The following is a 27625-nucleotide window of genomic DNA, read 5'->3' as shown; positions in this document are numbered from 1 at the left end:
AAGCACTTTTATGAGGCTTATGAACCATGTCTTACGAGAATTTCTTGGAAAATTTGTGGTAGTATACTTCGATGATATTTTGGTATATTCCAAGAGTTTTGTTGAGCATATTGCACATCTCCAATCTGTCTTGCATGCCCTTAGAAAGGAAAAACTATATGCTAACTTGGAAAAGTGTTCTTTTTGCACTAATCATGTGGTTTTTCTTGGTTTTGTCATAAGTTCTAAAGGAGTGCAGGTTGATGAAGGAAAAGTTAAGGCCATTAGAGATTGGCCAACTCCTAAAACTGTGAGTGAGGTTAGGAGCTTCCATGGGTTGGCAAGTTTCTATAGAAAGTTTGTGAAGGATTTCAGCACAGTGGCAGCACCCCTAAATGAAATTGTTAAGAAAAATATGAGTTTTAGATGGGGAGAGAATCAAGAAAATGCATTTCAAACACTTAAGGATAAACTCACACATGCACTCATTCTTGCTTTACCTGATTTTTTCAAATCATTTGAAATTGAATGTGATGCATCTCATGTGGGTATTGAGGCTGTTTTACTTCAAGATGGTCATCCCATTGCATATTTTAGTGAGAAATTAAGTGGTGCCACCCTCAACTATTCCACTTATGACATAGAATTGTATGCCCTTGTTAGAGCATTGCAAACATGGCAGCATTATCTTTTGCCTAAAGAATTTGTCATTCATAGTGATCATGAATCTTTGAAGTATTTGAAAGGGCAAGGGAAGCTCAACAAAAGGCATGCCAAATGGGTCGAATTTCTTGAACAATTTCCTTATGTGATTAAGCATAAGCAAGGAAAGGTAAATTTTGTAGCATATGCACTTTCAAGAAGGTATAATTTGTTAGCTACACTTGAAACTAAATTGCTTGGCTTTGAACATATTAAGGAATTGTATGTACATGATAATGAGTTTTCCCAATTATATGCTGCATGTGAAAAGAAATCACAAAATGAGTTTGTTAGGCATGACAACTACTTGTTTAAGAATAACAGACTTTGTGTGCCTAGAGGATCGATGCGTAAATTGCTAGTTAGGGAAGCACATGAGGGAGGTTTAATGGGACACTTTGGGGTTCAAAAGACCTTAGAAATGCTGCTTGAACATTTTCATTGGCCACACATGAAACACGATGTGCAGAAATTTTGTGCATGGTGCATTGTGTGTAGAAAAGCAAAATCTAAGACATTACCTCATGGACTTTACACTCCTTTGCCTATTCCTAATTTTCCTTGGACTGACTTGTCTATGGATTTTGTTTTTGGGCTACCACGTACTCAAAAAGGTAAGGACTCCATTTTTGTGGTAGTTGATAGATTCTCCAAGATGGCACACTTCATACCTTGCCATAAAGTGGATGATGCAACTCATGTGGCAAATTTGTTTTTCAAAGAGGTGGTAAGACTTCATGGCATGCCTAGGAGCATTGTTTCATATCGTGACACCAAATTTTTAAGTCATTTTTGGAGGACCTTATGGAACAAACTGGGAACAAAGCTTCTTTTCTCCACCACATGCCACCCACAAACTGACGGCCAGACTAAGGTGGTAAATAGGACACTTTCTACTCTTCTTAGAGCAATTATTAAGAAGAACATTAAGTCTTGGGAAGAATGTTTACCTCATGTTAAATTTGCTTATAATAGGGCGGTCCATTCTACTACTCAATTTTCTCCTTTTGAGATTGTTTATGGGTTCAATCCACTAACACCTCTTGATTTGCTTCCTTTACCTAACACTTCTTCTTTAGTTCACAAGGATGGCAAAACAAAGGCAGAATATGTGAAGAAGCTTCATGAGCAAGTTAAAGCTCAAATTGAGAAGAAAATGGAGCAATATGCAAATCGAGCCAATAAAGGGAGAAAAAGAGTGGTCCTTGAACCCGGTGATTGGGTGTGGGTTCATATGAGGAAGGAACGGTTTCCTACCCAAAGGAAATCAAAGCTTCAACCAAAAGGAGATGGATCATTCCAAGTGTTGGAAAGAATTAATGACAATGCTTCCAAATGTTTGAATGAAAATTTGAGTTTCTCTTTTGTGAGAGCTTCCTTCTTGTTCTTAGGCAAAGAACTAATTTTGATCTTATCAAGGCAACTTGTGGCGATCAAAACTCCATGACTTATCACTCACCTTCTCATCTTGCTTGAGTGTGGCGTCAATACCCTTCCCCAAGCTGAATTTCAAGGCGATCCATTTACAAGGTTTCTTTAACAGCGGGTGTCTCATCAAAGGAAGATCTCCGATCTCTATCCGCTCGGGCCCTCTCTTCTGCTGGAGTCCATAATAGCCTTGGTGGAATGGGACCGGCACAGGGGCTTCCCCATCGGTGCCAATCGACCTCTTGTTTGGTTCCCGAATGGAAAGTTGTTCCGCTCAGTCCCCTCGCTCAGCCTAGCGACCTGCCACAGAAGTTGCGGGCTCTTGCGCTTGACACTCGGCCAACGCCTGTTATTGCTATTGTTCCACTATCTTTGCTGCTCGGGCTTGTATCAACGTGTCGAGCTCCTCTTGCGTCACCGTAACCATTGTGATTCGTTTGGTGTCTTCCATCTTCTCGTACGGATGCAAGTGACGTTCCCACAGAGGGCGCCAAAATGTTCATGTCCGAAAGCGTGAAGCTGGAAAGCCGGGGATGTGGTGGCTCTGTTGACTAGATGAAGACCTCATTCCTCTCTGTAAAACAAAACCAAACTAGGGAAGGGGTCTCTGACGTTGACCCTCTGCCGCTCAAGTTAGAAACAAAAGAAGAAGAGAAAGTGAAAGTACTAGAGATTGAAATTAATCTTGCCTTTCTTCATACCTATCATACTCTTTTATATACCTATCTTAGTGACTCTTTATATTCTCTTGTTTAATGATATTAATTTGTAGACAGAAGACATCTTTGTCTTGGCTTCTCCGCATTTAATGATAGATGGGGTGTTCTCTTTTATTTCTCTTTCCCTTATTAAGTATCTGTTTTTTCCTCTTTTATTATATCGGTTCATTATTCACTGTCAAGGGCATACCTCGAACCGGACGGATGGCCCGCTTGGTCCGCTCTCCTGCCGATCAACCTATGTTTCCTCCTCTCGCTCGAGCGACGCGGTTAAGTCACATTGACCATCTTGATTTTGACCTCTACCGTGACCATTGACCCGTGCTAGGTGGATTCCTCCTTATCGCCGCATCAGTAACATTTCAAATGTCTACCTATACTCAATAAACCAAAATACAGAATTAAAACACTAATCTCCAACCATTGATGATGACATTCAGACTAGGATTTGATTATTCCCATTTGATCTTTTGACATTATATCGACCTGTATGAGAATCAAACAACCATAGGCAGGAGGTGGTTAGCATAAAAATAGATTAAACATATATTGATTGAGGGAAGTAATCATAACTATCTTGTAACTGCTTTGAATTCACAAGAGGACCCATAGCTTGTGCGGGTTTCTAACACTTGTTTGTTATATTCATAAACCAGATCTGTTCACCTCAAAATATCTCTACCATAAGACACATTTGGGACAAAGATAAGTCAACTTGCATCATAGATTGGTGAGAGACTTCCAACTAAATCATAGATTACAGATGACTCTGATTGTCAAGATCTTGAAGTAGATTCATTCAACAGTTGGAGGCAAACTGCAAATATTGTCATCTGAACTTCTCCTTCATGGCAACTCTAGCAATGAGAGACACTTCATCAAGGGCTCAAGCATTTTCAAGGCCTCTCCTGCATCAGGTCGACTCTTTCTTGTAATCTCTGAGCACCTCAAACCCAAGTGTGCCAGCTGCTCGGCCTCATAGTAAGGCCAGTCTCCTGCTGAAGCATCAAGGACTTCAGAAAGGGACCCCATATCCAATGCTTGCTGCACTGCTCTGTTAATCCCAAATGGTGGTCTCCCTGTCAAAAGGCGCAGAAGAATAATGCCATAAGAATACACATCTGAGAGCGGTGTAATCTCCCCAGAAGCAAGAAACTCAGGATCCATGTATACAAAAGTTCCCATGGCATGAGTACAGCGATAGAGAGTCATGCTTTCGTTGAACTGAACAAGACTACAGATACCATAGTCGCCAAGTTTGCTGATGAAGTTTGCATCAAGAAGAATGACAGCTGGCGTAAGATCTCCATGGACTACACTAAGACACTTGTTATGATGGAGAAAGTTTAGAGCAGAGCAAATTTCCACAGCAACACGAATTCGGATCTGCCAAGTTAGAGGTGGTGAACTGTCTTTGCAAGTGAGGCGATCTTCTAAGCTTCCATTGGGAAGAAAATCATAAACCAGAGCCCAGGCTTCTGGGCACGCTCCCAATAGCTTGACAAGGTTTGGATGCTTCAGCTTACTGAGAACATTAATCTGTATCAACAAGCAAAAGAAAATTACATCAACTACAGAATTTTACTGAAATATAGTATTTCCCTTATATGAATTCTGAAATATGCTAAAATTTACCTCTTTATGAAACGCTTTTTGCCCTTGCATGACTTGAGAATTCAGCTTTTTTATAGCTACTGTTTTCTGCCCAAGTGTTCCCTTGTAGACAATTCCGTAACCACCTTCTCTGATCTTATATGACTCATCAAAGTTATTAGTTGCCTGTTGCAACTCTGAGTAGGAGAAGTCACAGAATATATCTGCACCTTGGATTCTCCTTTCCAATTCTTCTATCTGATGATGTAGCTTTTCGGCTTCTCTTACTGCATTGTCTCTCTCCTTCCGTAGCTCAACATTCTCACTTTGGAGTGTGATGAGAAGATAATGAGTATCTGATAATTTTTTCTCAAGGTCCTTTGTCTTGTGTTTGACATCAATAACTTCTTGTTCCAATGCTGCCTTTTTCTCAAGTGTTTTACAAAGTTGTTCAAACATTTCATTTCGCTGTTTCATAATTTCTTCTACTCTTCTTGTTTCTTTCGAGAGCATATCTTCAATATCCTTCCTTTGTTCCATCTCTGTAGTATACAAATCTTCAACTGCTTTGATCTGTGGTAAGTACAATATATTCACATCAAGAAAAAAATTCATAGTCCTCGATAAGATGAGACACCTTTACCCAAGAGGAAGAGATGCCAAATTACCTCCTCAAACTAAAAAAGGTGATGAACATTCATCCAACCAGATCTAAAAGAAAACAATGAAACTAAGAGTAATTGTTGTATTTTCAGAATAATAACAAAGAGAAGAAGGTTCATACTGACAAAGAGCAGTTTCCGTTGAATTTATGTTCACCAGATAATCAATGTCATCACCAAGCCATGTCCACTCCAACTACTTGGCATTAGTTAGATGAATCTTATATCTCCATTGAGTTATATACAATTGTGTCATCATTCATATTCAAATCAACTAAACCATTTTCTATTATTAACTAATGTTTTATTGAGTCTCCCTTTAACACTTTGTACTTTCCATTCTAATTGAGTCAAACACTTCAAAATTTCTGACTCTTTAAACATATTATCTCAACATATTTCCTATAATTTTCATCCATTGATTTTTGAAGGATATTAGTACTATCTATTTTACTTTTTCAAAAAGATCAAATTCATCTTAGCATTTAATCTCTATTATATTATAATTTTGTATTTGTTATTTTCTAACAGTCCAATGACCATAGAGTATGAGTTCTTATAAAATTTTTATCTTACTCTATGTGTACACAACAATCACAAAATACTCCAGAATATCTTCTTCATTTACATCATTTTTTTGTATTTTATTAGTGATATCTCTATCAGTATCTCCTTATTGCAAGATCTATTCGAGATATCTAAAACTTTTACAAGACTTAGAATCGTCATTATCCTTCACTATTTCGTCAATTCTTTTCTTATCGCTACATTTACTGTTTCAATTTTAATTCTACTTAACCCTTTAGTTTCTAATGTTTTTCTATACGATTCAAGCTTTGATTTAATTTATTCACTAGACAATGCATCTTCAAAATAGATTTCATTGAACAAAAAAATTGTCTCTGGTAGTCTAAAAATATCAAGGTATATCAACTACACTTCAGTCTCATAATAGGCCAAATAACTAGGTTATAGTAATCAATGGAATATTAAAGAGGAAAACAAAAGGTCAATAGATGATACCTTCTCAGCAGCACCATGCAAATCTCGAACAGCTTTTTGATGCCTAAGAGCTTCTTCCTTCGCTGCATGAGTCAAGTTATTTGCCTCTACAACAGCATGTCGTAGATCATTGTACAATTCATCATTTAGCGTGGCACCATCCTAGGAAAAAAGGGATGCCATTTTTACCTTTTTCTGTTGCATGAATGATTAGTACCTTCTTTTACTAGAAAAAACAAACATGCTGCTATTAAGTTGCAAGTGAAAAGGACTTTAGCTGTGTTTTTTTTTTTCAAAAAAGTTAGAAGTGAAAACCTCAACTTGACTGTAACATTGATTGAAACTTTACCTAAGGCATTCGGTTATGCTATCCTAAAGCAGCATCAAAACAAGATACAGGATCACAACCCAAAATTTCTTGGAAAGGAGAAACTAGATCAAGATCTGAAAATAGATATCTTAAGCATTCGAGAAATGAATCTGAAAGAACATATCTATTCCTAAGCTGTGCCAGATCTTCCTCAAATTTTCCAAAGATGAAAGTACATTAGTAAACAAATATGTACCATATCACTATTTGATGTTGACAATTGAAGGGGAGCCTCAAAACCATGTGGAGATGCAAGAACAAATGATCCCACATTTTTCTGATCCTTCGCGATGCTTATTGAACTGCTAGTGCAAGGTATCTCATCAGTCACCGAACTCCTAACGCTCCTTGAAACCACATCAAACAAATCAATGACTATACCATCTCTACTGCCTGAACTTGATTCAGTGTGGTTGTCACAGGGTAGATCCATCATTGATGAACCAGGAATAGTTGATATTGATGGTTGACTAAGTTCCTCTTGTGCAGAGTCAGGAATGAAATTTAGTAGATGACCGTGAGTAGGTGATGTGTTGGGATTTGAGTTACCAGATGGCTGGGTAGTGGCACTTAGAATGACTCTGCTTGTTAGTATATTACCATATGCAACTGGACTAGCTTCCCTGTTGAAGGAATTTCAAACATGAATTTTGGGGAACACAAAAAGAATGAAAAACTTCATACAATAAATACACTAACAGAACTTAGAAGACTAAAGTAGTACAAAGTTAAGGATGTAAAAAAATAATACTATTAATTAAATATATCATATCCAAAAGGACATCTAATTTATGAAAGTCTTAATGTCAAACAATCAGGATTCAGGATATTATCAAAACTCTTGTAAATTGTAAACAGTGTCTAACAATAGCCTATAGTTTCATCAAAAGACAGAAAAACAAAAAAGACACTCATTAGCCAATGATTAAACTGGAATACCCAACCACATTACTATTGTTCTAAAGTCAACGGTTAAGAATTGTTTTTCAGTACAATTTTTTTTTTAAACATATAGCATGAGTTTACATATCATATACTTCATTTAAAGTAAACTCAGATTCAAACAGGAAGAATAAGCCATGGCAGGAATTAAGGTAACTCCTTTTCATCAGCTGCAAAGATCGCTCTTAACGCCCTTAAAGAGCTTATACTTGAGAAAACCTGAAGTTAACTTATGCCTCAAAATGAAAGCCCTTAAAGAGGTAGTCATCTTTATATGTCGATAAATGATGTTTAATGCTAGTGTTAAGAAATGTGCTTAAGTTATAACAACTTTGGAACCATTCCGTTATGGACATGCATAAAAAAAAACTCTAGAACATGAAATTGGATGACTTATGATGTTTGAAGTCAGATTTGTTTGAAATTGGAATACTAGGAAAATAGAACCAGAAAATATTAATTTCTTCTGAAATGTGTTTAAATAATCATAGTATAATTCTGGAATGACTTTTCCTCTGAGGGATGGGAATGATATGGAGACAAGCCTTAAATAGTATGTTAACCATAACAATACAATATGAAGGGGTACTACTTCAAACACCCAAAGCTAGACTTCTTGGAGAAAACAAAAACACTACTGGACAACTCAATATGTGAACAAATCAGAAAATATTAGATTGTAGAATCTATAAAGAAATGCAGGGTACAACCTGCATAACACACTCCTTACATCCAAAATTAGATTGTCTATGTAGACTCTGTACAGTCATTGATCTATTGAGTTCTATTTAAGTCAAGATCACTAATTTAGATAAATTGTAATTCTATTTATTATTTTGGAACAATCAACTTGTATTCATTCCTGTGCAGGAATGAATGTAACAATTATCTTCAACATTTATTCTTGCTTCATTTGATGTAATATTCAACAAGAAGGGAATATGAATGAAGTTATCAATTATAGAATAAAGAATGGGTGGTCCATTTATTGTGTTATATCTAGATCAAGATGATTACCTCGTTGGTCCTGGATTCTCGCAGGATCAGAAAGAAGTCTACAAGAGTCTTCTTCGTAGTTCCTTGCTCCAAACGTCCTCGGGATCCGGTGGTGATGTCCCGTGAGAGAAGTCTTGTACTCGTGTGATCAAGAGAGAAAGAGAGAAAAGTGAGAGTCTTGCCCTTTTCAAGAGAGAAAACTCTCTTCCTTTTATACACATGGGAGGGGTGTGGTTTGTCTCTTTCCAAAGGTTGCTTTTAGCAACCTTTGGTCATAGGTTGCTTTGGCAACCTTTGGTGTGGGCAATAACCGCCCATATTAACATCTCCCACTTGCCCACAGAGGGCACAATAAAAGGTCAGTTGCTCACTAAGAGCAATTCATCTCTCGACACTTGCTTCTCAATCTAAGATACGGCGAATGGAGTAAGCGACCTTACGAGAGTCGGCACAACAAATGAGTAGTGATCTATTAAGTTATCACCAAAACTAACAGATCACAATATTCTAAAGGAATCCTGTGGTACCCTAGATATCTTCAATATTCACCAGTTTTGACATCCTGAATCTCTTAAAACTAGCGACGTCAAGACTCGAACGTTTTATGCTCATGACTTTATCGCCACTAAGTCGACATAGTCCCTCAAAGTATGAGCCACAAAACATGGTGCAATATTTAGATGTATTTCTTGAGTTCTCATGTCAATTCAATTAGTCTTGACCGCTTTCCTAGTCATGTCCCGCTGGACTATATCAGCCATAGCCCTAAGTTGCATGCTAAAGTAGGGACATTAAGCTTCCTTTTTATGACATAGATCTCAAGTCCTAAGGGTACAGATGGATCAACAAATTATGATCCAAGAGCTCACACAATGATAAAACAGAGATCTCATTCATCATTTTCTTCAATGGTCGTTTTACGCACATGTGGTATGGTCACATGCTATGGTGTTCTTCCATCATTATGGGCGTATCACATACAACATAAAAAAAACACCATACGGTTCTTAGTCTAGCCACTCCCACTACGGCTAACCCGAGTCTCACAACGTCTTATCATGAAACTCGCAACCGGCTTAATAAAGGCTTCACAGAATTGATTCTCATATCCTGTGATCGATCCAGAGGGATCTCATCTTAATTCAATTTAAGGCGACAATAAAATAAAAATATCTTGCTCGCTCTCATAGCGCCATAGATATAAATTTATCTCACTTGCTCTCATAGCACCATAGATAAAAAAAATTGTCTCAGCTTGCTCGCTTTCTTAGTGCCAAGGCAAATGACCCGTGTGAGGGGGGTCCATTCAGAGCCTAGTGACACTTTTCTCAATGTGTAAAGTATTCCAACCATAGACACACATAAGGAAGGAAAACATTATTGCTTAATTGTCAATAAATATTGTGTTACAATTTACACAATCCCATATTTCTAATATGGGTTACAAATGCCTCCCACGGGATTTGTTTAGTTAGTGGATCAGCCAACATATGATCTGTTGAAATGTGTCGAAGAACCACCAACTCCTTTGCAACTAAATCCTGAATGTAGTGATAACAAATGTCAATGTGTTTGGTTCGTCCATGGCATTTAGGGTCCTTAGCATAGGCCAAGGCCGATGTGTTATCAACATACAGCACCACTACCTCCTTTGTCAATTGTGTCATGGCCAATCACCGTAGGAAACTCTGTAACCAAACAGCCTCTTGACATGCGGTAAAAGTGTTAGAGTGTATACTGAAAGCCTAAGCTTTTGTAAACATTTATTTTGAATAAAGAATCACATTTGGTCAAATTATCTACATTTGTTTGTAGTTGTTCAATTAATTTATATTGTAGATAACATAGTATGTGGTGTCACATACAGAAGATAATGTTATCAGTACCTTATAAATTATAAACAGTAGCTCACGACCAAAATGGAAAGGAACAAACCATTGGAAGGTCGTAGTGTAATTAGGTATTAGTTTATCTTAACTATATAATTACACTAGTACACTTAGAGTGTATTGAGTAGACCATCAGAGGTCGTTTCTTTTATACTGACTTTATAAAGGAACAAAGACCTCAGTTATTATGGAAGTGTGTGCTCTTAATCCTAATATAATAACAAGCACATATATTTGATATTTATTTCTTTAATTTATCAATGGATGAGATTTAGTTCGATAAATCAATAAGCCCGATAAGTTGGGAAATGATATCACTTATAGTGTGTGTTGTTGATTATAGAAGGAAACTGTGTCCTAGTAATCTAGGTTGATAATGTCCTCAAGAGGAGCTCATAAGGATTGTCATGTTAAACCCTGCAGGTGGAACATGACGATAAGGTTGAGTGGTACTACTCTTGGACTAAGATATTAATTAAATGAGTTGTCAGTAACTCACTTAATTAGTGGACATTCGATATCTTAAACACAGGGAGACTAACACACTCATAATAAGAAGGAGCCCAAAAATATAATTTGGGATTGGTGCGGTAGTTCAATAATAGTTCTCTAGTGGAATGAATTGTTATTGATAAAATTAAGTTGTGTGTTCGGGGCGAACACGGGATGCTTAATTTTATCGGGAGACCAAAACCAATTCCTCCTCTCGGTCCCTATCGTAGCCTCTTATTTATAGAGTACTATACCCACCTTCATACCCATGTTGTAGGGGCCGGCCAAGCCTTGATCCATGGGTGGCCGGCCCTAGCTTGAACCCAAGCTTAGGTGGCCGACCCTATTAAATTAGAAAAAAAATTTAATTTTAAATTTTTCTTATGTGGAAGATATAATTTATTGGAGAGATTAAAAATTAAAATATCTCTTTTATAAGTTTCTACAAAAGATTAAAGAAAGAGATTAAATCTCTTTCCTTATTTGTAGATTGGAAGGATATTTTATTTTTCTTCTTTGTAAATTATTCACATGTTGAAAAATTAAAATTATAGAAATTTCTTTTTATCAACCATGAAGGGATTTTAAAAGGAATTTTTTTTTTTTTAAATTTCCGAAGACAAATAAGGAATTTTAATTGTTGATTGAAAATTGCCTTGTTTGCTCTCCATGAGGTGACCGACCATGATATGATTTAATAGGAAATTTTATTTAATTTTTCTTAATTAATTCATGTCAAGGAAAGTTAAGGAAATTTTATTGTAATTAAATTTCCTTATTTACCAAAGCTAAGGATTATAAAAGAGGGGGTTTTGGGAGCCTTCAAGGTGAACAACCTCTATTATTTTCTCCCTCTTTTCTTCCTTGGTGTGGCCGGCACTTCCCTTTCTCTTCTCTCCATCCTTGTGGCCGAAACTCCCTTCACTCTTGGAGATCAAATGGTGGCCGGATTCTAACTTGGAGAAGAAGGAGAGAAAGCTTGCATCCCTTGGAGCTTGGTTGGTGGAATCTCTTCATCCTTGGAGGTGCACTTGTTGTGGCCGAACCTTGCAAGGAGAAGAAAAAGGTGCTTTGGTGGTATCTCATCTCAGAAGATCGTTGCCCACACAACGTCCGAGGTTAGAAGAGGAATACGGTAGAAGACCTAGAGATTTTTGCTTGCAAAAGAAAAGGTATACTAGTATTTAATTTCCGCATCATACTAGTTTTATCTTCATGTAAAAATACCAAATACAAGAGGCATGCGATTCTAGTATTTCGAATTAGTTTTCGATGTTGTGTTCTTTTATTTTTCTTTTCCTCGTGATTTGATTGTTCTTTTTGGTTGACCTAAAGTTATTTAAGGAAATTAAATATTAGCTTTCCTTAAAAGGCTTTGCCTAAGAAGGTCATGTGCCTCGCCATGCAGTCCTGGAAGCCAATTCTGGAAATTAATATTTAATAGAATTAATAACCTAGGTGATTTTGATCGAACGTGTTAAGTTCCGCAGGAGATCCAAGTCTAAACCTAAAAGAACAAGTAAATTAAACTTTGGATCAAACGTGTTAAGTTCCGCAAGCGATCCAAGTTTAATTTAAAAGAACACATGGTAGCTAGGAAAGGTTCAAACCTTTGTACAAAATTTTTGTACAGTGGAACCGTTAGGTTTTCCGAGTAGCAACCAACAAAAGAAGCCACACATTCGGATTCCATGGTGGATAAAGCAATGCACGTTTGTTTCTTGTTACTCCAAGAAATGGCCCCTCCACCCAACATAAACACATAACCTAAGGTGGATTTGCGTTCATCTTTGTCACCGGCCCAATCAGCATCGCTATAACCTCTCAATCTTAAGGCACCTCCTTTGTAACATAAGACAAGGTCCGAAGTACCACAGAGATATCGAAAAATCCTTTTAACTGCTTTCCAGTTAACAAGACTGGGATTACTTTGATAATGACTAACAAGGCCCACCACAAAGCTAATGTCTAGCCGTGTACATAACATGACATACATTAGGTTTCCAAGTGCAGCAGCATATGACACTTTAAACATTTCATTCTTTTCCTTATCAGTTTGTGGACATTGACTGATACTTAAAACACAACTCTTATCAACTGGAGTATCGATAGGTTTGGAATAATGCATCCGAAATCGCTCAAGAATCTTATTTATATAAGTCTACTATGACAAACACAGAAGTTTATTCGAGCGATCTCTGGTGATCTTTATTCCCAGCACATAATTTGCTTCACTCATGTCTTTTATCTCAAAGATAGAAGACAACCATTTTCGAGTGACTTCGATAGATTCCATGTAATTTCCTGCCAATAAAATGTCATCAACATATAATGACAAAATAAGAATCTTTTCCACCGTACGTTTAACATACACACAGTGGTCTTCTTCAATCATCTCAAAACCAAATGAGATAATAGATTTATGAAATACCACTGTCTAGACGATTGTTTGAGGTCATAAATGAAACGTTTGAGACGGCAAACTTTGCGCTCCTATCCCTTTGCCTCAAAACCTTCCGGTCGAACCATGTAAATTTCTACGTCTAGTTCTCCATTGAGAAATGTTGCTTTAACGTCCATCTGAAAAAGTTCTAAGTCTAAATGTGCGACTATGGCTAGAATAAGGCGAACCGATGTGAATCTCACCACTGGGGAGAATGTCTCATTGAAATCTATACCCTCCTTTTAAGTATATCCTTTCGCTATAAGTCGTGCTTTATATTTGTCGATTGATCCATCCGCCTTACGTTTGACTTTGAAAATCCATTTATTTCCATTAACCTTACGCCCTGGAGGGAGGTCGACAGGTTCCCAAACTTGATTCTTACTCACAGAGTCCATCTCATCTTGTATTGCTTCCTTCCACTCTTTACTAGCAGATGAAGTTAATACTTCTTTAACAGAAGTAGGCTCATCATCATCAGCAAGCTGGCACACAAGGGCTTCCTCTTCGATCTCAAATCAACGACGAAGTATGTGTCCATGTTTGCTACGGCATATCTAATCTTCTTGTTCTTCTATAGGTGTGCTCCCACTAGGCACAAAGCTCCCACTTTCATGATCATCTCTACTATCTCCGGTGGCTTCTTGGTTAGGAACTAATTCCCTCCCTTTGCTGGAAGATGGTAGAATATCATTAGGGTCATCCAACTCATGGAGATTAAGACTTTTTCCAATGTCGCCGATACTAGGAAATTTTGTTTCTAAGAAAACAACATCTCGGACATCTTTTTCTGCCATTCCTCCATTCGGATGTTGTCCGTACATTACATAACCCTTAGAGCCTTCAGGATATCTTATAAAGATAAACTTTCTAGTTTTAGGGCCAAATTTTCCAAACTTATGAGAAGTGTCATGGGCATATCCCGCTAAATCCCATGGGCATAGATTATCTGAATTTGGTTTTTCACCACGCCATAACTCATAAGGGGTGGAAGGAACTAACTGTGAAGGTACGCGATTAAGGATATAGGCCACAGTCATTATAGCATCCCCCAAAAAGATATTGGAAGGTTGGCATACGCCATCATCGACCTAACCATATCCAGCAGTGTTCTATTCCGTCTTTCGGCAACACCATTTTGTTGCGGTGTATTTGGAATAGTTAATTGCATGCGTATTCCTTTTTCTTCACATAAAGTTCGGAACTCATCCAAAAGATATTCACGTCCTCGACCTGTCCGAAGAACTTTTATGGTTTTGCCTAATTGATTCTCAACCTCTGCCAAGAAGTGTTTGAAGCAATCTAATGCTTCATAGCGGTGAGCGATCAAATAGACATATCCATATCGTGAATAATCATCTATAAATGTGAGGAAATATGAAGCCCCTTGACGGGTCTTCACACTCATGGGTCCGCAAATGTCAGAGTGGATCAATTGTAAGAATTCAGTGGCTCTCTTAGCCTTTCCGAAATGCTTGCGACATGCTTTACCGGCTAAACACGATGCACACATAGGAAGATTGACTTTAGTGAGTGAGCCTAGCAAGACTTCTCGAGCTAACCTTGTCATTCTATCTTGTCCTATGTGTCCTAGCCGAGCATGACAAATTTTCGAATCAAGGTTATTATCAGTAGTCACCACATAAGACACATGATAATCCAAATCTAACTTAAACAAACCATCCATGAATAAAGCATGACCATATATAACATTGTTCAAACAAATGTCAACTTGGTTGCTAGCAAAAGAAAAAGAGAAGTCTAATGCCAATAATGCTGAACTCTAGGCGCATAGAGCACGTCATGGAGGGTTAAGACTCGTCTAGTCTTTAACTTGAGTTGATACACACCAACTTCAAGGACTTCCTCGCTGGAACCATTTCCCATGTATACGCTTTGTGATCCCGTTGAGATTCGGCGATAATCCACGTATCCTGCTCAATCCCTTGTTATGTGCCTAGTCGCTCCTGAATCCACTATCCATTCAGCATCTGTTCGAGCAACTAAAATATGTGAACAAACATGCACAGTTAGAGAGCAAAGAAATTGGAATACCTTTTTCGGCTCAGTGCATTCACGAGCGAAATGCCCCAATTGTCCACAATTATAGCATTTAGCCTTCGACTTATCTCTCTTTCCACCGCGCTTGCCTCTTTGGCGCTTCGTTATCTGCCCCTCTTTGGAAGTGGATGCAACATTTTGCCTCTTCCTCTTGAAGTTCTTCTTTGGACCCTTCATGCCCTGTTGTCTGCTTCCCTTGGCGACAAGGGCAATAACGCGCATAGCTTCCTCGCGCTCAGCTTCTAACTCCACATGGCGAGAGATGTCAGAAAAATTTTTAATGCTCTCATTGTGAGTGAGGATTTGTTTCATGTGAGTCCAAGAGTCTGGCAAAGATCTTATGACAGCATGCACCTGCTACTCAGTGAGATCGTGACCTGCAGACTTCAAGTCGCGGATCATGCTTGACATCATCCTAAGATGCTCAGTCATGTTCTGATGGGGATCTTTTCGGAGGGTCTCAAATTTCAAAACAAGAGTCCTTAACCTCGTGGTAGAGGTTCCTCCAAAAGCAATTTTTCAAGTTATCCCACATATCCTTGGCAGTCTTACACTTTTCAAACTCGCCAATCAAATCATCCTGCATGTTGCTTAACAGTGTAAAGCACGTGCTGCGATCTTCGTTGAACCATAAGTTGTAAGCCTCTTGATCTCGTTGGTATAGAGTGTTGCCTTCTACAGGCAGGGTCATGGATGTAGTAATGTGATCAAGCAACTCTTGCTCGTTCAAGAGATATTGGATTTTTCGATGTCATATGTCATAGTTAGTGCCATCTAATTTATCCCCTTTCGTTAAGTCAGCAATAACATTTTTCGAGGCTCATCGGTGAATCTTATTACATGGAGAATATTTAATATTATAATGTACTACGGACTGTGCGGCCTCGCAGTAGGTCGTGGTTGGCACGTTCGTGCGCGTTACCGCGGGCCGCGAGGCCTACACGGCCATGGATGGCGCGCCCGTCCACATGGATATGAGCCGCATCCTTCACAGGTTCGCGAGCAGCGTCTATAGTGTGCTCACGAGTAGTGCCTCCGTCCATTTCGCGTGAAATGCCTCCGCCATGCACGTGAGCGTCAACAGTGCGAGTCGAGGGAGAAGAGCGCAGCACTTCAACATAATCCCTTGCAGTCATTAGTCTCCGATATCTAATAGGTGCCACAGACTCCTACGTGAGTGTTGGGTCGTTGCCAACCAAGCTATCCCCATCGTTGGCAGTGGAGATCTTTGTTGATTCAAAATCATCTTCTTCCATTGTAGCAAGCTCTTACGTATGGAGATCATCCGATGACATCGTGGAGAGAGGAATGGGAAGGCTCTGATACCAATGTTATATCTAGATCGAGATGATTACCTCGTTGGTTTCAGATTCTCACAGGATCAGGAAGAAGTCTACAAGAGTCTTCTTCGTAGTTCCTCGCTCCAAATGTCCTCGGGATCCGGTGGTGATGTCCCATGAGAGAAGTCTTGTACTCGTGTGATCAAGAGAGAAAGGGAGAAAAGTGAGAGTCTTGCCCTTTTCAAGAGAAAAAAACTCTCTTCCTTTTATACACATGGGAGGGGTGTGGTTTGTCTCTTTCCAAAGGTTGCTTTGGCAACCTTTGGTGTGGGCAATAACCGCCCATATTAACATATTGGATGGTCAAAATAAAGAGGAGAATCTAGAATCTAGATTCCTGTGTGATGGTCATATTCCCTTTAAGTTGCAAGAAAAATATTATAAAAATATGTCATACATTATGGAGCTAACCCCGTCTAGTATGATAAGGGTTGGTTGTTATTGATGTCATATTTTATGGATTTATAGTGTTCAAAGGTTAGCACCCTTCAGATATTTCCCTTGTTAGGGTGACAGGACAATTCCGATACAAGTGGGCTACTTATAAATCTTCTTTCCGATTTTTTAATTCAGTAGCGATTTTCCGCGGCTCTTCTGAGGTCAGGAAATTCGTAGGTGCACCCCCACCACTTGGATTTGGAATGGGGAGGATCCAACGAGATAAAAAATTATTGTAGTAAAGACAAGAATATTAAAAAATGGATGCATGGAATTACTAGAAAGTATAAAACAAAAAACAAGCATCCAAGAGAAATTAAGTGTAGCTCCAATAGATGACAAAGAAAGAGAATATAGACATTGTACGAATAGGAGGATTCCCAAGAAAATAATATTCAAGGTAATAAAAAATAATTAACTAATTTGACTATTATTAGTGATATAACCTTGTTTAATGGTGGGATAAGATTCATGCAGCCAATCAAAAATAATTGGAATAGACACTACTTATTAATAATGATGATGGAGATGTATCTAACTAGAGAATGAATTCAACGGGGTAGGAGGAAAAAGTATCCAAGAATATGATAACCATAATGTGTCATTTCAAAGCAAGGCATTCTGTATTTTTATTCTTTGATTAAATACAAGTCAGACTACATTAACATAACTGCTCAATATTTGGTCAATAGACTAACATTGGTCTACTTTCTAGAGGATAAAATATTAGAAAGCCATCCAACAGAAAGGTTTCAATAAGATAAACAGACATAATTTGAATTTAAGATTCTTCCATAGAATCCTGGGCATACCTTGTGCAAATCAGGTTCCCTTTGCAAACAAATAAGATCTTACATGATGGATCGGCCTGCTTCTGTACAATGAGTGCTTTCTTTGATCTTGGCTCCCTCATTTTCCTGCCATCCAAAGCCTCAGATTAACATGGAACTAAAGTGATTTTCATCATTCATTTGGGAATATTTGTTGGGAAAAAGTTTGGGTTGGATGCACCAACTAAAAACAACACAGTTAATTTCTTAAGCATGGAATTGTATGTGATGGTCAAAATATCATTTGATAGCATATCTAAGCAAGGGGGAATTTATATAGTATATATTTGAACGAAATAAGTTGTTGCTGGTTCATAAACTTTGGGAACTTCATTTAAATTTGCTATCCCATATTATTTTACAATATTCCAGTGAGTATTGAGTGAATCAACAAGGACCACCTTGCAAGGCTAAATACTCTTGGGTGGCCCATAGCAAAGTAGTACTATGAGGAAAAGGTGAAAAGCAACCCCAAGGGGAGTTCAATGGACAATGAGATACAATGAGAACAATCGGTTGAAGAATGAGCCGATGACTCATAGGCAGTGGCTCGGTTAAGGGAACCCACCGGAGCCGTAGCGAAAGCGAGTCTTCATAGGGCGATTGTCACTACTTATGGACCCGAACCTGGGTGATCTATCCATGACCAGGATGAAGCTTGGGTGAAACTAAGTGGAATGTGAACCGACTGATGTAGTGTTAGAATCATAAAGATTTTATTCAAACAGTTATAGCTATAGTCCAAAATAGATAGCACATCAAAGACCTTATCATTATCTTCATGAAGTCATAGGACATGAAGGTATAGAGAGACTGTACCTTGAATAATTTTTATCTGCTGCTGCTCCCATAACAAGGTTGGTTATCTTATGTTGAGCAATAAGTTGTACTATCCCTGAACCAACATCATCTGCCTCAATCACCAGTTTTTCAGCTTGCACCTGAAGAAATTATTTCATGCATGACTTACCGTCAACAATCTCATGTATCTTATTGAACACTAAATCAAGAAGCTATCCAATTGAGCGATCGATCTTGAGTTTAAGGAAACGAAATTTGCAAGGCAATATAATATTTTATTGGATTTAGACTAAATTGGGAACATGTTCACATATTATCTCTTAATCGTGACAATACAGTACAAGAGAAAATGTAAAAAGAAGAGCGACAATCTTTTAGTGGAAGAATATACCTCCTTTAGGGCAGAGCATCTTTGAACATATTTGTTTAATGCTTTTTCCATCTTTGCCTTCTCAGACTGTCGGAATGCATATATCTCCTGTTCCCTCAGTTGTTGTGCTGGAATCCAAGATCTCACTAGAACAATGTTCACATCAATTATTAGTATTGAGGTAACACCATGCATAACATCAATACGTTCAAAGAGAACCAGATTCTCATGGTAAGAACCAACTTCTTTTCATTCTGGGCAAATTGAATTTTTTTCTACTTGAGAAACCTCATTCTCCCCATGATAGGCATTTCTATAAAGTAATGTATTAGCCCTACAGGTGTAATACAATGGTAAAAGATTTAGGAGAACAAATAAAAGGATGCATATTCTAGAGTTAAATCCCAATAGGGACGAATATTTTGAAGGTGGCTTCTAAGTATGCATAAGTTGTGTTCTGAATTTACACGGTAGATGAACCAAGGGGAAGGACGTCTACCTTTAGGATTAATCAAGTGAAGCCTGGACACCTAGATTATAAAAAAAAAAAATGTATTATTATAGTGTCTGACTACAACTCCAGGACGCATCAGGTAGATAACATGTAAAATGACTTCAATGAACTGAGTCCACTACAAGACAAAAAAGGGAGATATGTTAATTAATTTATGGGTGCAGGGACTAAATAATCTCCTTGTAGGATCATGTAGCATTATCAGTTGGCTTAGTTGCAATGAGCTTAATTGAGGTGGAGCTATTGTATTAGATAATTTTAGTCTACGTTGGAGTGAAATAAGCCAAGAGCAACCGCACTATTATGGGACATCACTTTGAAGTACTAAATTATGGAGTAGAAATGGATCTCCTTGAGGTGGAGATGTTTTAGGTTTCAACTGTAAGAGCAAGGAGCACCATAATCAAACCTATGTTTTAATGTTGTTAAAGGTTCAAAGTTAAGTCCTGTTGTGATTTAATGGATTGATCAAGTATGCAAGTTGTTGTATTTGGAAGTCCTAATATTAGGCAATGGAAGTCTCGGCATATCAAGAACATCAAGCAAAAAGCCAAGATGGGTCAATGGATCAGACATCTAGCAAGATGGAATTGATAGGTCAGCAAGGACCAAATATCGAATCAAGGGAAAGCCCTGGCAGGTCGATGATCAGATGCTGAGCAAAGAAAGTCCAAACAAGTCTGGAGGACTAGATGTTTGGCAAGTAAGTTGAGGTATGGAGTGGTTCTTCTGAAAAGAACAACAATAAGGGCGTGTCCCAGTCGAGAAAACCCTTAGGCGTTGATCCAACTGAAGCGAAGGTTTTTAAGTTGAGATCATACTGTCATAACTATCTATCACATGCATATTATTTGTTATTTAACTCTATTTTGTAGGGTCATTTTTATTATCACTGTGGTAACTTTGTTTTGTAAAAAAAACAAATGTCGGACTTGACCGAAGGGTTCGATCGATCGAACATTCAGTAATGGGGTTCAGTTGACCGAAAACCCATATTTCACGGGATCGATCAAATCTAATCGGAGCAAACAAGGAAGGGAGCGAAGGATTAGTCGCCTGATCGAGGTTCAGTCGACCGAACAATTTTAAGTCGATTGGACTAGTCCTATAAAAGAAGTCTCGTGGTCCGAGGCTCATAATCAATTCTCTCCTCAACTCATTCTTTTCTTGTTGCTAAGATCGTGCAAGTTATGCTACTACGATGCTGAAAGGCTCTCTGACAACCTACGCCCAACTTCTACAATTTGTTGTCGGTATATTCTTTTTAATTCTTGCATTCATTTAAGGAGATCGCAGTGTGTTACTATCCTTCTCATATTTTGTACATGTTTGCTCCTTCTCTTAAATTTTTTGGAGAGGAGAACTTTAGTTGATTGCCCATGCAGAAGTGGTCAAGGATTACGAACCTTGGAATAGTAGTCGCTGGACTACGAATCAAGTAAAAAATAACTTATGTTTTTGTGTGTTTGTTTTTCTTTATTCCGCTACAACTTTACTTTGATTTACGAAAAGAAGTTTTAAATGAACAAGATTCTTGCATTCATTTAAGGAGATCGCAGTGTGTTACTATCCTTCTCATATTTTGTACATGTTTGCTCCTTCTCTTAAATTTTTTGGAGAGGAGAACTTTAGTTGATTGCCCATGCAGAAGCGGTCAAGGATTGCGAACCTTGGAATAGTAGTTGCTGGACTACGAATCAAGTAAAAAATAACTTATGTTTTTGTGTGTTTGTTTTTCTTTATTCCGCTACAACTTTACTTTGATTTACGAAAAGAAGTTTTAAATGAACAAGATTCAACCCCCCCCCCCCCCTTTTACCTCTATTTCGATCCAACATGAACATTATCTACCGAAGCACTAGGTCCATCATAGAAAGCTTTGTTACCACTTATTTATGTTGATGTAGGAAACACCATAATCGAACCTATGTTTTAATGTTGTTAAAGGTTCAAGTTAAGTCTTGTTGTTATCTGATGAATTGATCAAGTGTGCAGGATGCTCAACTTGGAAAGTCCTAGTAGGTCAGCTGGACCCGATACTAGGCAAGGGAAGTCTCAGCAGATCGCAGAACCAGGTAGGAAGTCCAGATGTGCAAGTGAACCTGACATCTAGCATGTGGACTTGGTAGGTCTGGAGGACCCTATATCGAGTCAAGTGGAAGCCCTGACAGCGGATCCAATGATGAGCGGTTAAGTCCAAACAGGTATGAAGGGCCCGATGTTTGACAGGTAAGTTGAGGAAAACTACTGAAAATAGTGAAGTGAGGTCGTGTCCCATTAGGGACAAACCTTAGGTATTGATCTAACTAAAAAACCCGACGAAGGTTTTTAAATTGAGATCAGGACAGTCATTACTGTCTCATTCATGCATACTATAATCTTAATTTGCACATTTATGTTCTAACTCTGCTTTGCAAGGTAAATATTATTTTTATTTACTAACACTGTTTTGCAGAAAAAGTTGTTCCAGTGACGGAACAAAGGTGTTCAGTCAACGAATCCATGGAATATCATAATAGTAAGATTCGATCTGGAATACAATAGAAATTTTTTGTTCAGTTGACGAATAAAGGTGATCAGTCGACGGATTAGTTTATTTCCAAAATTAAACAAGATTCGAATCAAAGTACAAATGGCAAAAAGATGTTCAGTTGATGGAAAGATCTTGATCCATCAAGGGAACAACGAGATTTCCGCAATCAAACGGATCAGATCAACACAAACAAGGAAGGGACAGAGGATCAGTAGACGGATAGAGTTATCAGTCGACGGATAAGTTCAGTTGACGGAACCTCTTATTAGTCGACGGAACGATACCTATAAAAGAAGCCCTCGAGCTCTGAGCCAGAAACAACTTCCGCTTTTCAATTTTCTACTATGCTCATTCTCTGCTCGTGCAAGCTGCAACTATTACAATATCGAGAGGCTTCCGACAACCTGTGCTACTTCTTATATTCATTGTCGTCGGTATACTTTACTTTTACTTGCACATTGTACTCTCATTTGTAATATCAATTTATCATTTTGTGGATTGCCAACGATAATGATTGACGATCGCGAACCTTGGAATAAAAGTCGGCTAGGCTCCGAACCAAGTAAAAAAGAGACGTGTTCTTTATTTTTATTACTTTTACTTTATTCCAATGCTTACTTAAGTGTTTACAAAAGATAAGAAAAGATTTTAAAGCTACAAGATTCACCTCCCTCTCTCGTTCTTTCACGATCCAACAATTTAAAGGCTTTTGTGCCTTGAGAATAGTGTTTGGCTACATTAAATTTATACTAACTTCCTAAAGAGTCATGATACAGCTAAAGAAGCATATGGACACTCTCATAGTTAGGTTTGGAAGGGATTTTTTTCTCAGGGAGGGTGCATTAGGTGTAGTGCATTTAAGGCAAGGTTTTTATCATACCTATTCAAGAGGTATTTCTCATTTTTTATTATTGAGTAAATTACTAAAACACTCTTGTATTCCATGTATCCTTACTTTTCTATAAAAAAAAATCTTCACTTTAGTAAGCCACTGATGAACTAAAGTAGAGATTTTGAAGAAATGGGAGGTGGATACATGAAATACAAGTAAATTAATTTTTGTTAGAAGGGTGTAGACATAATTACCCTAAATTAATTTCTCTATTTGAATTAGTCATAAGTTCAACTAGGTATATGGGTTTTGCATTGTGTGTTGTGAGTGCATGCCACATGTTGGAGGTTGATTTTAATGTACATATGTATTCATTGAATTGCAAAGGTTTCTGTATTTTTTATGAATTGAGTGCTGACCTCAAGAAGAAATGAAAAGACATCTTAGGTTTTGATCTATGAGGAGAATTGAGAAACAATGTTAGGTAGATTCAAATCCCAATAGATTGTGCAGACAAGCATTGACATTTGGGAGTAATTGTGATCATCCAAACTAGGGATAATAGCATCCAAACAATACATAACCTGTTGATTCAGGTTAACATTGGTCAACTTGAAGTCACTTTGTTTGAAGTCATTCCTAAAGCATGATCCAAGAGAGGATACAAACTTTGAGAGGAATCAAGCAATCTTGTTTGAAACAATTAGAAGGGAAATGATCAAATGGTGTAATGGAACTGACAGCTGAATATCCAAAACAATCACACTAGCGAAGCAATAGATTCATAAAGAGAAGTGTTATCTATCCCTGAAAGGAACCTAAAACAAGTAAGCATCTTCTTAGCAACCTCCCATTTTAAATAGGGCTTCACGAATCTCCTCAAAACTCCAATATCCAAGGCCAAGCATATATAAGATTGCATACATTTAAATCATTGAAACCTCATACTATTTGCATTGTCTCACTTTGTTTCCCCATTTACATTTATTTTACGTCAGTTTGAGATCATGAATACCCATAATGACCAGATGAATCAACTTATCCATTGTTCTTATAATTATAATAATAATAATAATAATAATAATAATAATAATAATAATAATAATAATAATAATAATAAAGGGAAAAAATGTTTATCCTCAATATCAAAGTTAAACTAGATATGTGCAAAAAGAAAGAAAACAACAAGAAGAACTAGCATTTCTTTTCTTAAGTAAAGAGATTTGATTATCAATCTCCCCCTTTTTTCACGACATCGAATATGCATTTTGATTTTTTTTTTTAAATGCGAAAAATGGAAACTTGGTAGCAGACTTACAGGGAATAAACATGGCGGGGACATTGACGTGGACGATGACGATTGTCTTCGTCTTAGGGGTGTTCTTAATCACCCACACTAGGTTTTCCTTTCCCAGCTTGAAGTCCCTTTCTACCGCCACATGAATCTTGTCGTCCTCATTCTCACCGCCCCCTTCGTTCTTCAATCTCGAACCATCCGGCATTTGCTGGTCATCGTCGATCTCCTTTAGGCTACTCCGGCTACCCGAGTAGGTGGAGAATCCGGCGCTGCTCCCGCTCCTCGAAGTCGATTGACTCTCCATCTGCAGGGAACGGGAACCCCAGCGCTAGGGAACCGAGGGCAGCCAATAGCTAAAGGTGGGAGCTTTACTCCGCCTTCACTCTCTGCTGCCTTTATTCTTCCCATCAGCGCAGAAATGCGACGGCTTACAGCATGCCGGGCCACCAGTTAGAGGGAGAGCACCAACAAGAGAATTCAACTCTCTGTAGCAAGCAGCCTCCATTCCAGCTCCAAAATAATATTCAACCTGCCTCTTCGAAGTTTAGTGATTTTTAAAAATGCTCCAAAATAATATTTAATCACCAACAATAACACTTAATAAATGGGGTTCATGCTAATAATAAAAATTAAACAATTCAAGTCTCAACTAGAATAGATACCAATACACTGAACTAGAGAGAGAGAGAGAGAGAGAGAGAGAGAGAGAGAGAGAGAGAGAGAAAACAAAATGCGTGCTAAACAAACGTGGCGAGTCGAATAAATAAGAAAAGGGTTGACAAAAGAATAGCGTATCCACAATAACATAATGATCAGTCACCTCATTATGCTTCAACTTGAGCATTTGCTGCAGAATTATGCTGTTTCATATTGCTACAGCATGACTATACAGATTGTGCATGATGTAAAGATCCGCCCCTCATCCGACATCACTGACGAAGCTTTTTGAGATGGCTAAAAAGGCTTCTTAATTTCTTCCAATGTGATCAATTGTGTGAATAACAAATGTAAGAAGGTCTCAATGAAAAGAGAAAAAAAAAAAAAAAAAAAGTAAAAAACGAAAGAGAATCCGAGAGAGAGAGAGACGGCCCTTACTCGAGCATATGCAAGGCCTTTTATTCGTGTGATAGAGATCATGGGGAGATGGAAAAGAAAACATGGAAAAGTAAAGACCATGCCCCACGTCTGCTTATGCCCAACTGAACGCGATTAATAGAACTCTGTCCGAACTAGGGAATTGGGTCCTACTGACTCGACAACTCAACTGCACAACAAGCCGAATCTCGGATCATCTCGAACCAACTCAGAATTAATGACTCGACAACTTGGGGTGGGACCACTTAGGTGCATCCTACTAACCTATCTTGAGCTCTGTCTTAAATTGGGCTGATCGCGGTTTGCATTGATTGAGTCCTGGTTCAATTTCTAGGCTTGCCACATGGCACCTATTACTCCCACCACACCAACACCGAAAGAACAAATTAATATTGCACCTTATCATTGATGAATTTGAGTTAGAAGGTGTCACATTCTTGTTGAATTAATCTTTGCTTAGGCTACCATCAAATAAGAATCCACTAATCAAATATTCAAGAGATGATTTATCAAACTCATCACAAAAGCCATTATCCGTTCTTAGTCATGCTATTAACTTAATTAACGCACCTCTAACCTTTTGAAGTTTGATGAACAACATGGTCAGGCCTTACCTCCATATGCTTGCGTTAATTTCTTTGAAACATTCTTGTCGGTAATTCATCATTTGAAAATCATCTACATATCATCTCCATAAAGTCTTGGTTCTTTTGTGTGGCCATTTCTTTCTTTGTCAAAAGATCTCTGTACAACTTTGGAATGTCTTGTAAGATCGAGAAAAGCACTAGAAGGGAGGGGAGGATGAATAAAACATGTCACTTTTTTATGATTTTTAAAAAATATGTAGTGGAAAATAAATGAATCAGAGCAACACTAACACATTTTATTTTTACTTGGTTCACACCCCGTACTGCTAATCCAAGGTCAGTGATCGTTGATCACTTTCGATAGGCAATCCACTAACAATATTTTTCTCTGAACAATGATTCAGAGGCAAAAAGTGGATTTTTACATGAAAATCCAAGTATCAAGAGAATTAAAAACAATAACAATACCGACAAAAAGGAGTACTCATTGCGTTGTCGGAGTGGCACTTTGGTATTGCATCAGAATTTTAGAGAAGTAAAGCACAACAGTTGATCGTAAGCGAGTATAGAAAGTGTTGTCTTGAGCTGCTGGTCTCAGTTGCATGCGTAGTTGAGTTCAAGTCATTGTAGGTGCCTGGGTCCATCTGGTAGCCCAGACCTCTGGGCGCCTGAAATCCCCTAACTCCCGACTAACTTCCGATTTCATATTCCTGCATTATAGAGTTAGCCTAACAAGTATAATAAAAGTAAACATAATATAGTTTGACAGTCTTAGGATTGTCTGGTCTTAACTTTTAGATATCTAGTAAAATCTTAGGTCAGACCGACACCAACTATTCCCTTTCAGGGAACGTGTCCTTACCCACTCCTCTCAGGAGTGTTTTACCAACTTGACAAATATTCAGTCATCTAGACCTGTTTGGACTTCTTACTCGGCATCCAATCCTTCAGAGCCATCGACTTGCTAGACGTCCTATCCTCTAGACCCATCTGGACTTCTTGCCTGGTGCACTCGATCTGCCAAGTCTTTTGCCTAGTATCCAGTCCAGTTAATCTACTAAGACTTTCTCTTTGCCTAATATCTACTAGGATTTTTTCCTTGCCTAATATCTACTAGGACTTTTCACTTGCATAGTATCACTAGGATTTTATGGTTGAGCTACTTGCACAATTAGTCAACTTTCATTATATTACAATAGCTTTTAACTTTGAACCTTAGTCAATTATCAAAATATAGATTTAATTATTTGGTTCTTCTGGCACAAACATACCTTAGCTTGTTCATACAAATTAATGAAGGAGCGGCCTTACTCCAAAGACCATCATGATGCTACCAAGGTTTCATTAGCCTCATTAGTTATTATTGCAAGTTAGTGATAAATTATATATGTAAAGTTTAGTGCTCTACTAACAACTCTATTTAATAAGGATGCATTAAAATGGCCCGTCTATTAAAGTTTATTGTAAAATTGTCAAATTGACATTCCACAAGTTAAAGAGTCTAAGTTAACAACATTAATTAGTTCTTGCTCTATCAGATTTCACTAAGCTATTAGTCATTGAAGTTGATGTATCCTGAGTTGGCATTGGAGTAGTTCTCATTCAAGCACACCCCTTAGCTTTTATCAGTAAACCATTGTCTCCTCTACATAAGTAGATGTTTGTCTATGACAAGGAGATGTTGGATATCATAATCACAAAGTGGAGACA

The 27625-nt window shown here is 37.9% G+C and overlaps 1 protein-coding gene across 1 annotated transcript; it reads right to left on the bottom strand.

Moving 5' to 3' along the window:
* Nucleotides 1-3350: 3350 nt before the first annotated feature.
* On the bottom strand, nt 3351-24779 carry LOC122033362 (U-box domain-containing protein 33-like). The gene is made up of 8 exons (XM_042592367.1): nt 24255-24779; nt 19079-19203; nt 18706-18827; nt 17869-17973; nt 6652-7078; nt 6107-6247; nt 4464-4994; nt 3351-4367 (listed from the first exon to the last, which is right to left on the bottom strand). The coding sequence occupies exons 1-8, from the start codon at nt 24535-24537 to the stop codon at nt 3675-3677; spliced, it is 2427 nt and encodes an 808-aa protein (XP_042448301.1). The 5' UTR covers nt 24538-24779; the 3' UTR covers nt 3351-3674.
* Nucleotides 24780-27625: the final 2846 nt, after the last annotated feature.

This window comes from Zingiber officinale, chromosome 11B (assembly GCF_018446385.1).
Source record: "Zingiber officinale cultivar Zhangliang chromosome 11B, Zo_v1.1, whole genome shotgun sequence".
NCBI classification, from domain to species: Eukaryota; Viridiplantae; Streptophyta; class Magnoliopsida; order Zingiberales; family Zingiberaceae; genus Zingiber; species Zingiber officinale.
Note: the sequence above shows the minus strand (reverse complement) of the source record. Positions and strands in the feature narration are given on the sequence as shown.

Coding starts and splice junctions, on each gene's coding strand:
- LOC122033362 (XM_042592367.1), bottom strand. CDS start 24,537: ATGGAGAGTCAATCGACTTCGAGGAGCGGGAGCAGCGCCGGATTCTCC. Junction 19,204..24,254: donor CCCCGCCATGTTTATTCCCT/GTAAGTCTGCTA, acceptor ACATTGTTCTAG/TGAGATCTTGGATTCCAGCA. Junction 7,079..17,868: donor GGGAACCTGATTTGCACAAG/GTATGCCCAGGA, acceptor TTCCTTCAACAG/GGAAGCTAGTCCAGTTGCAT.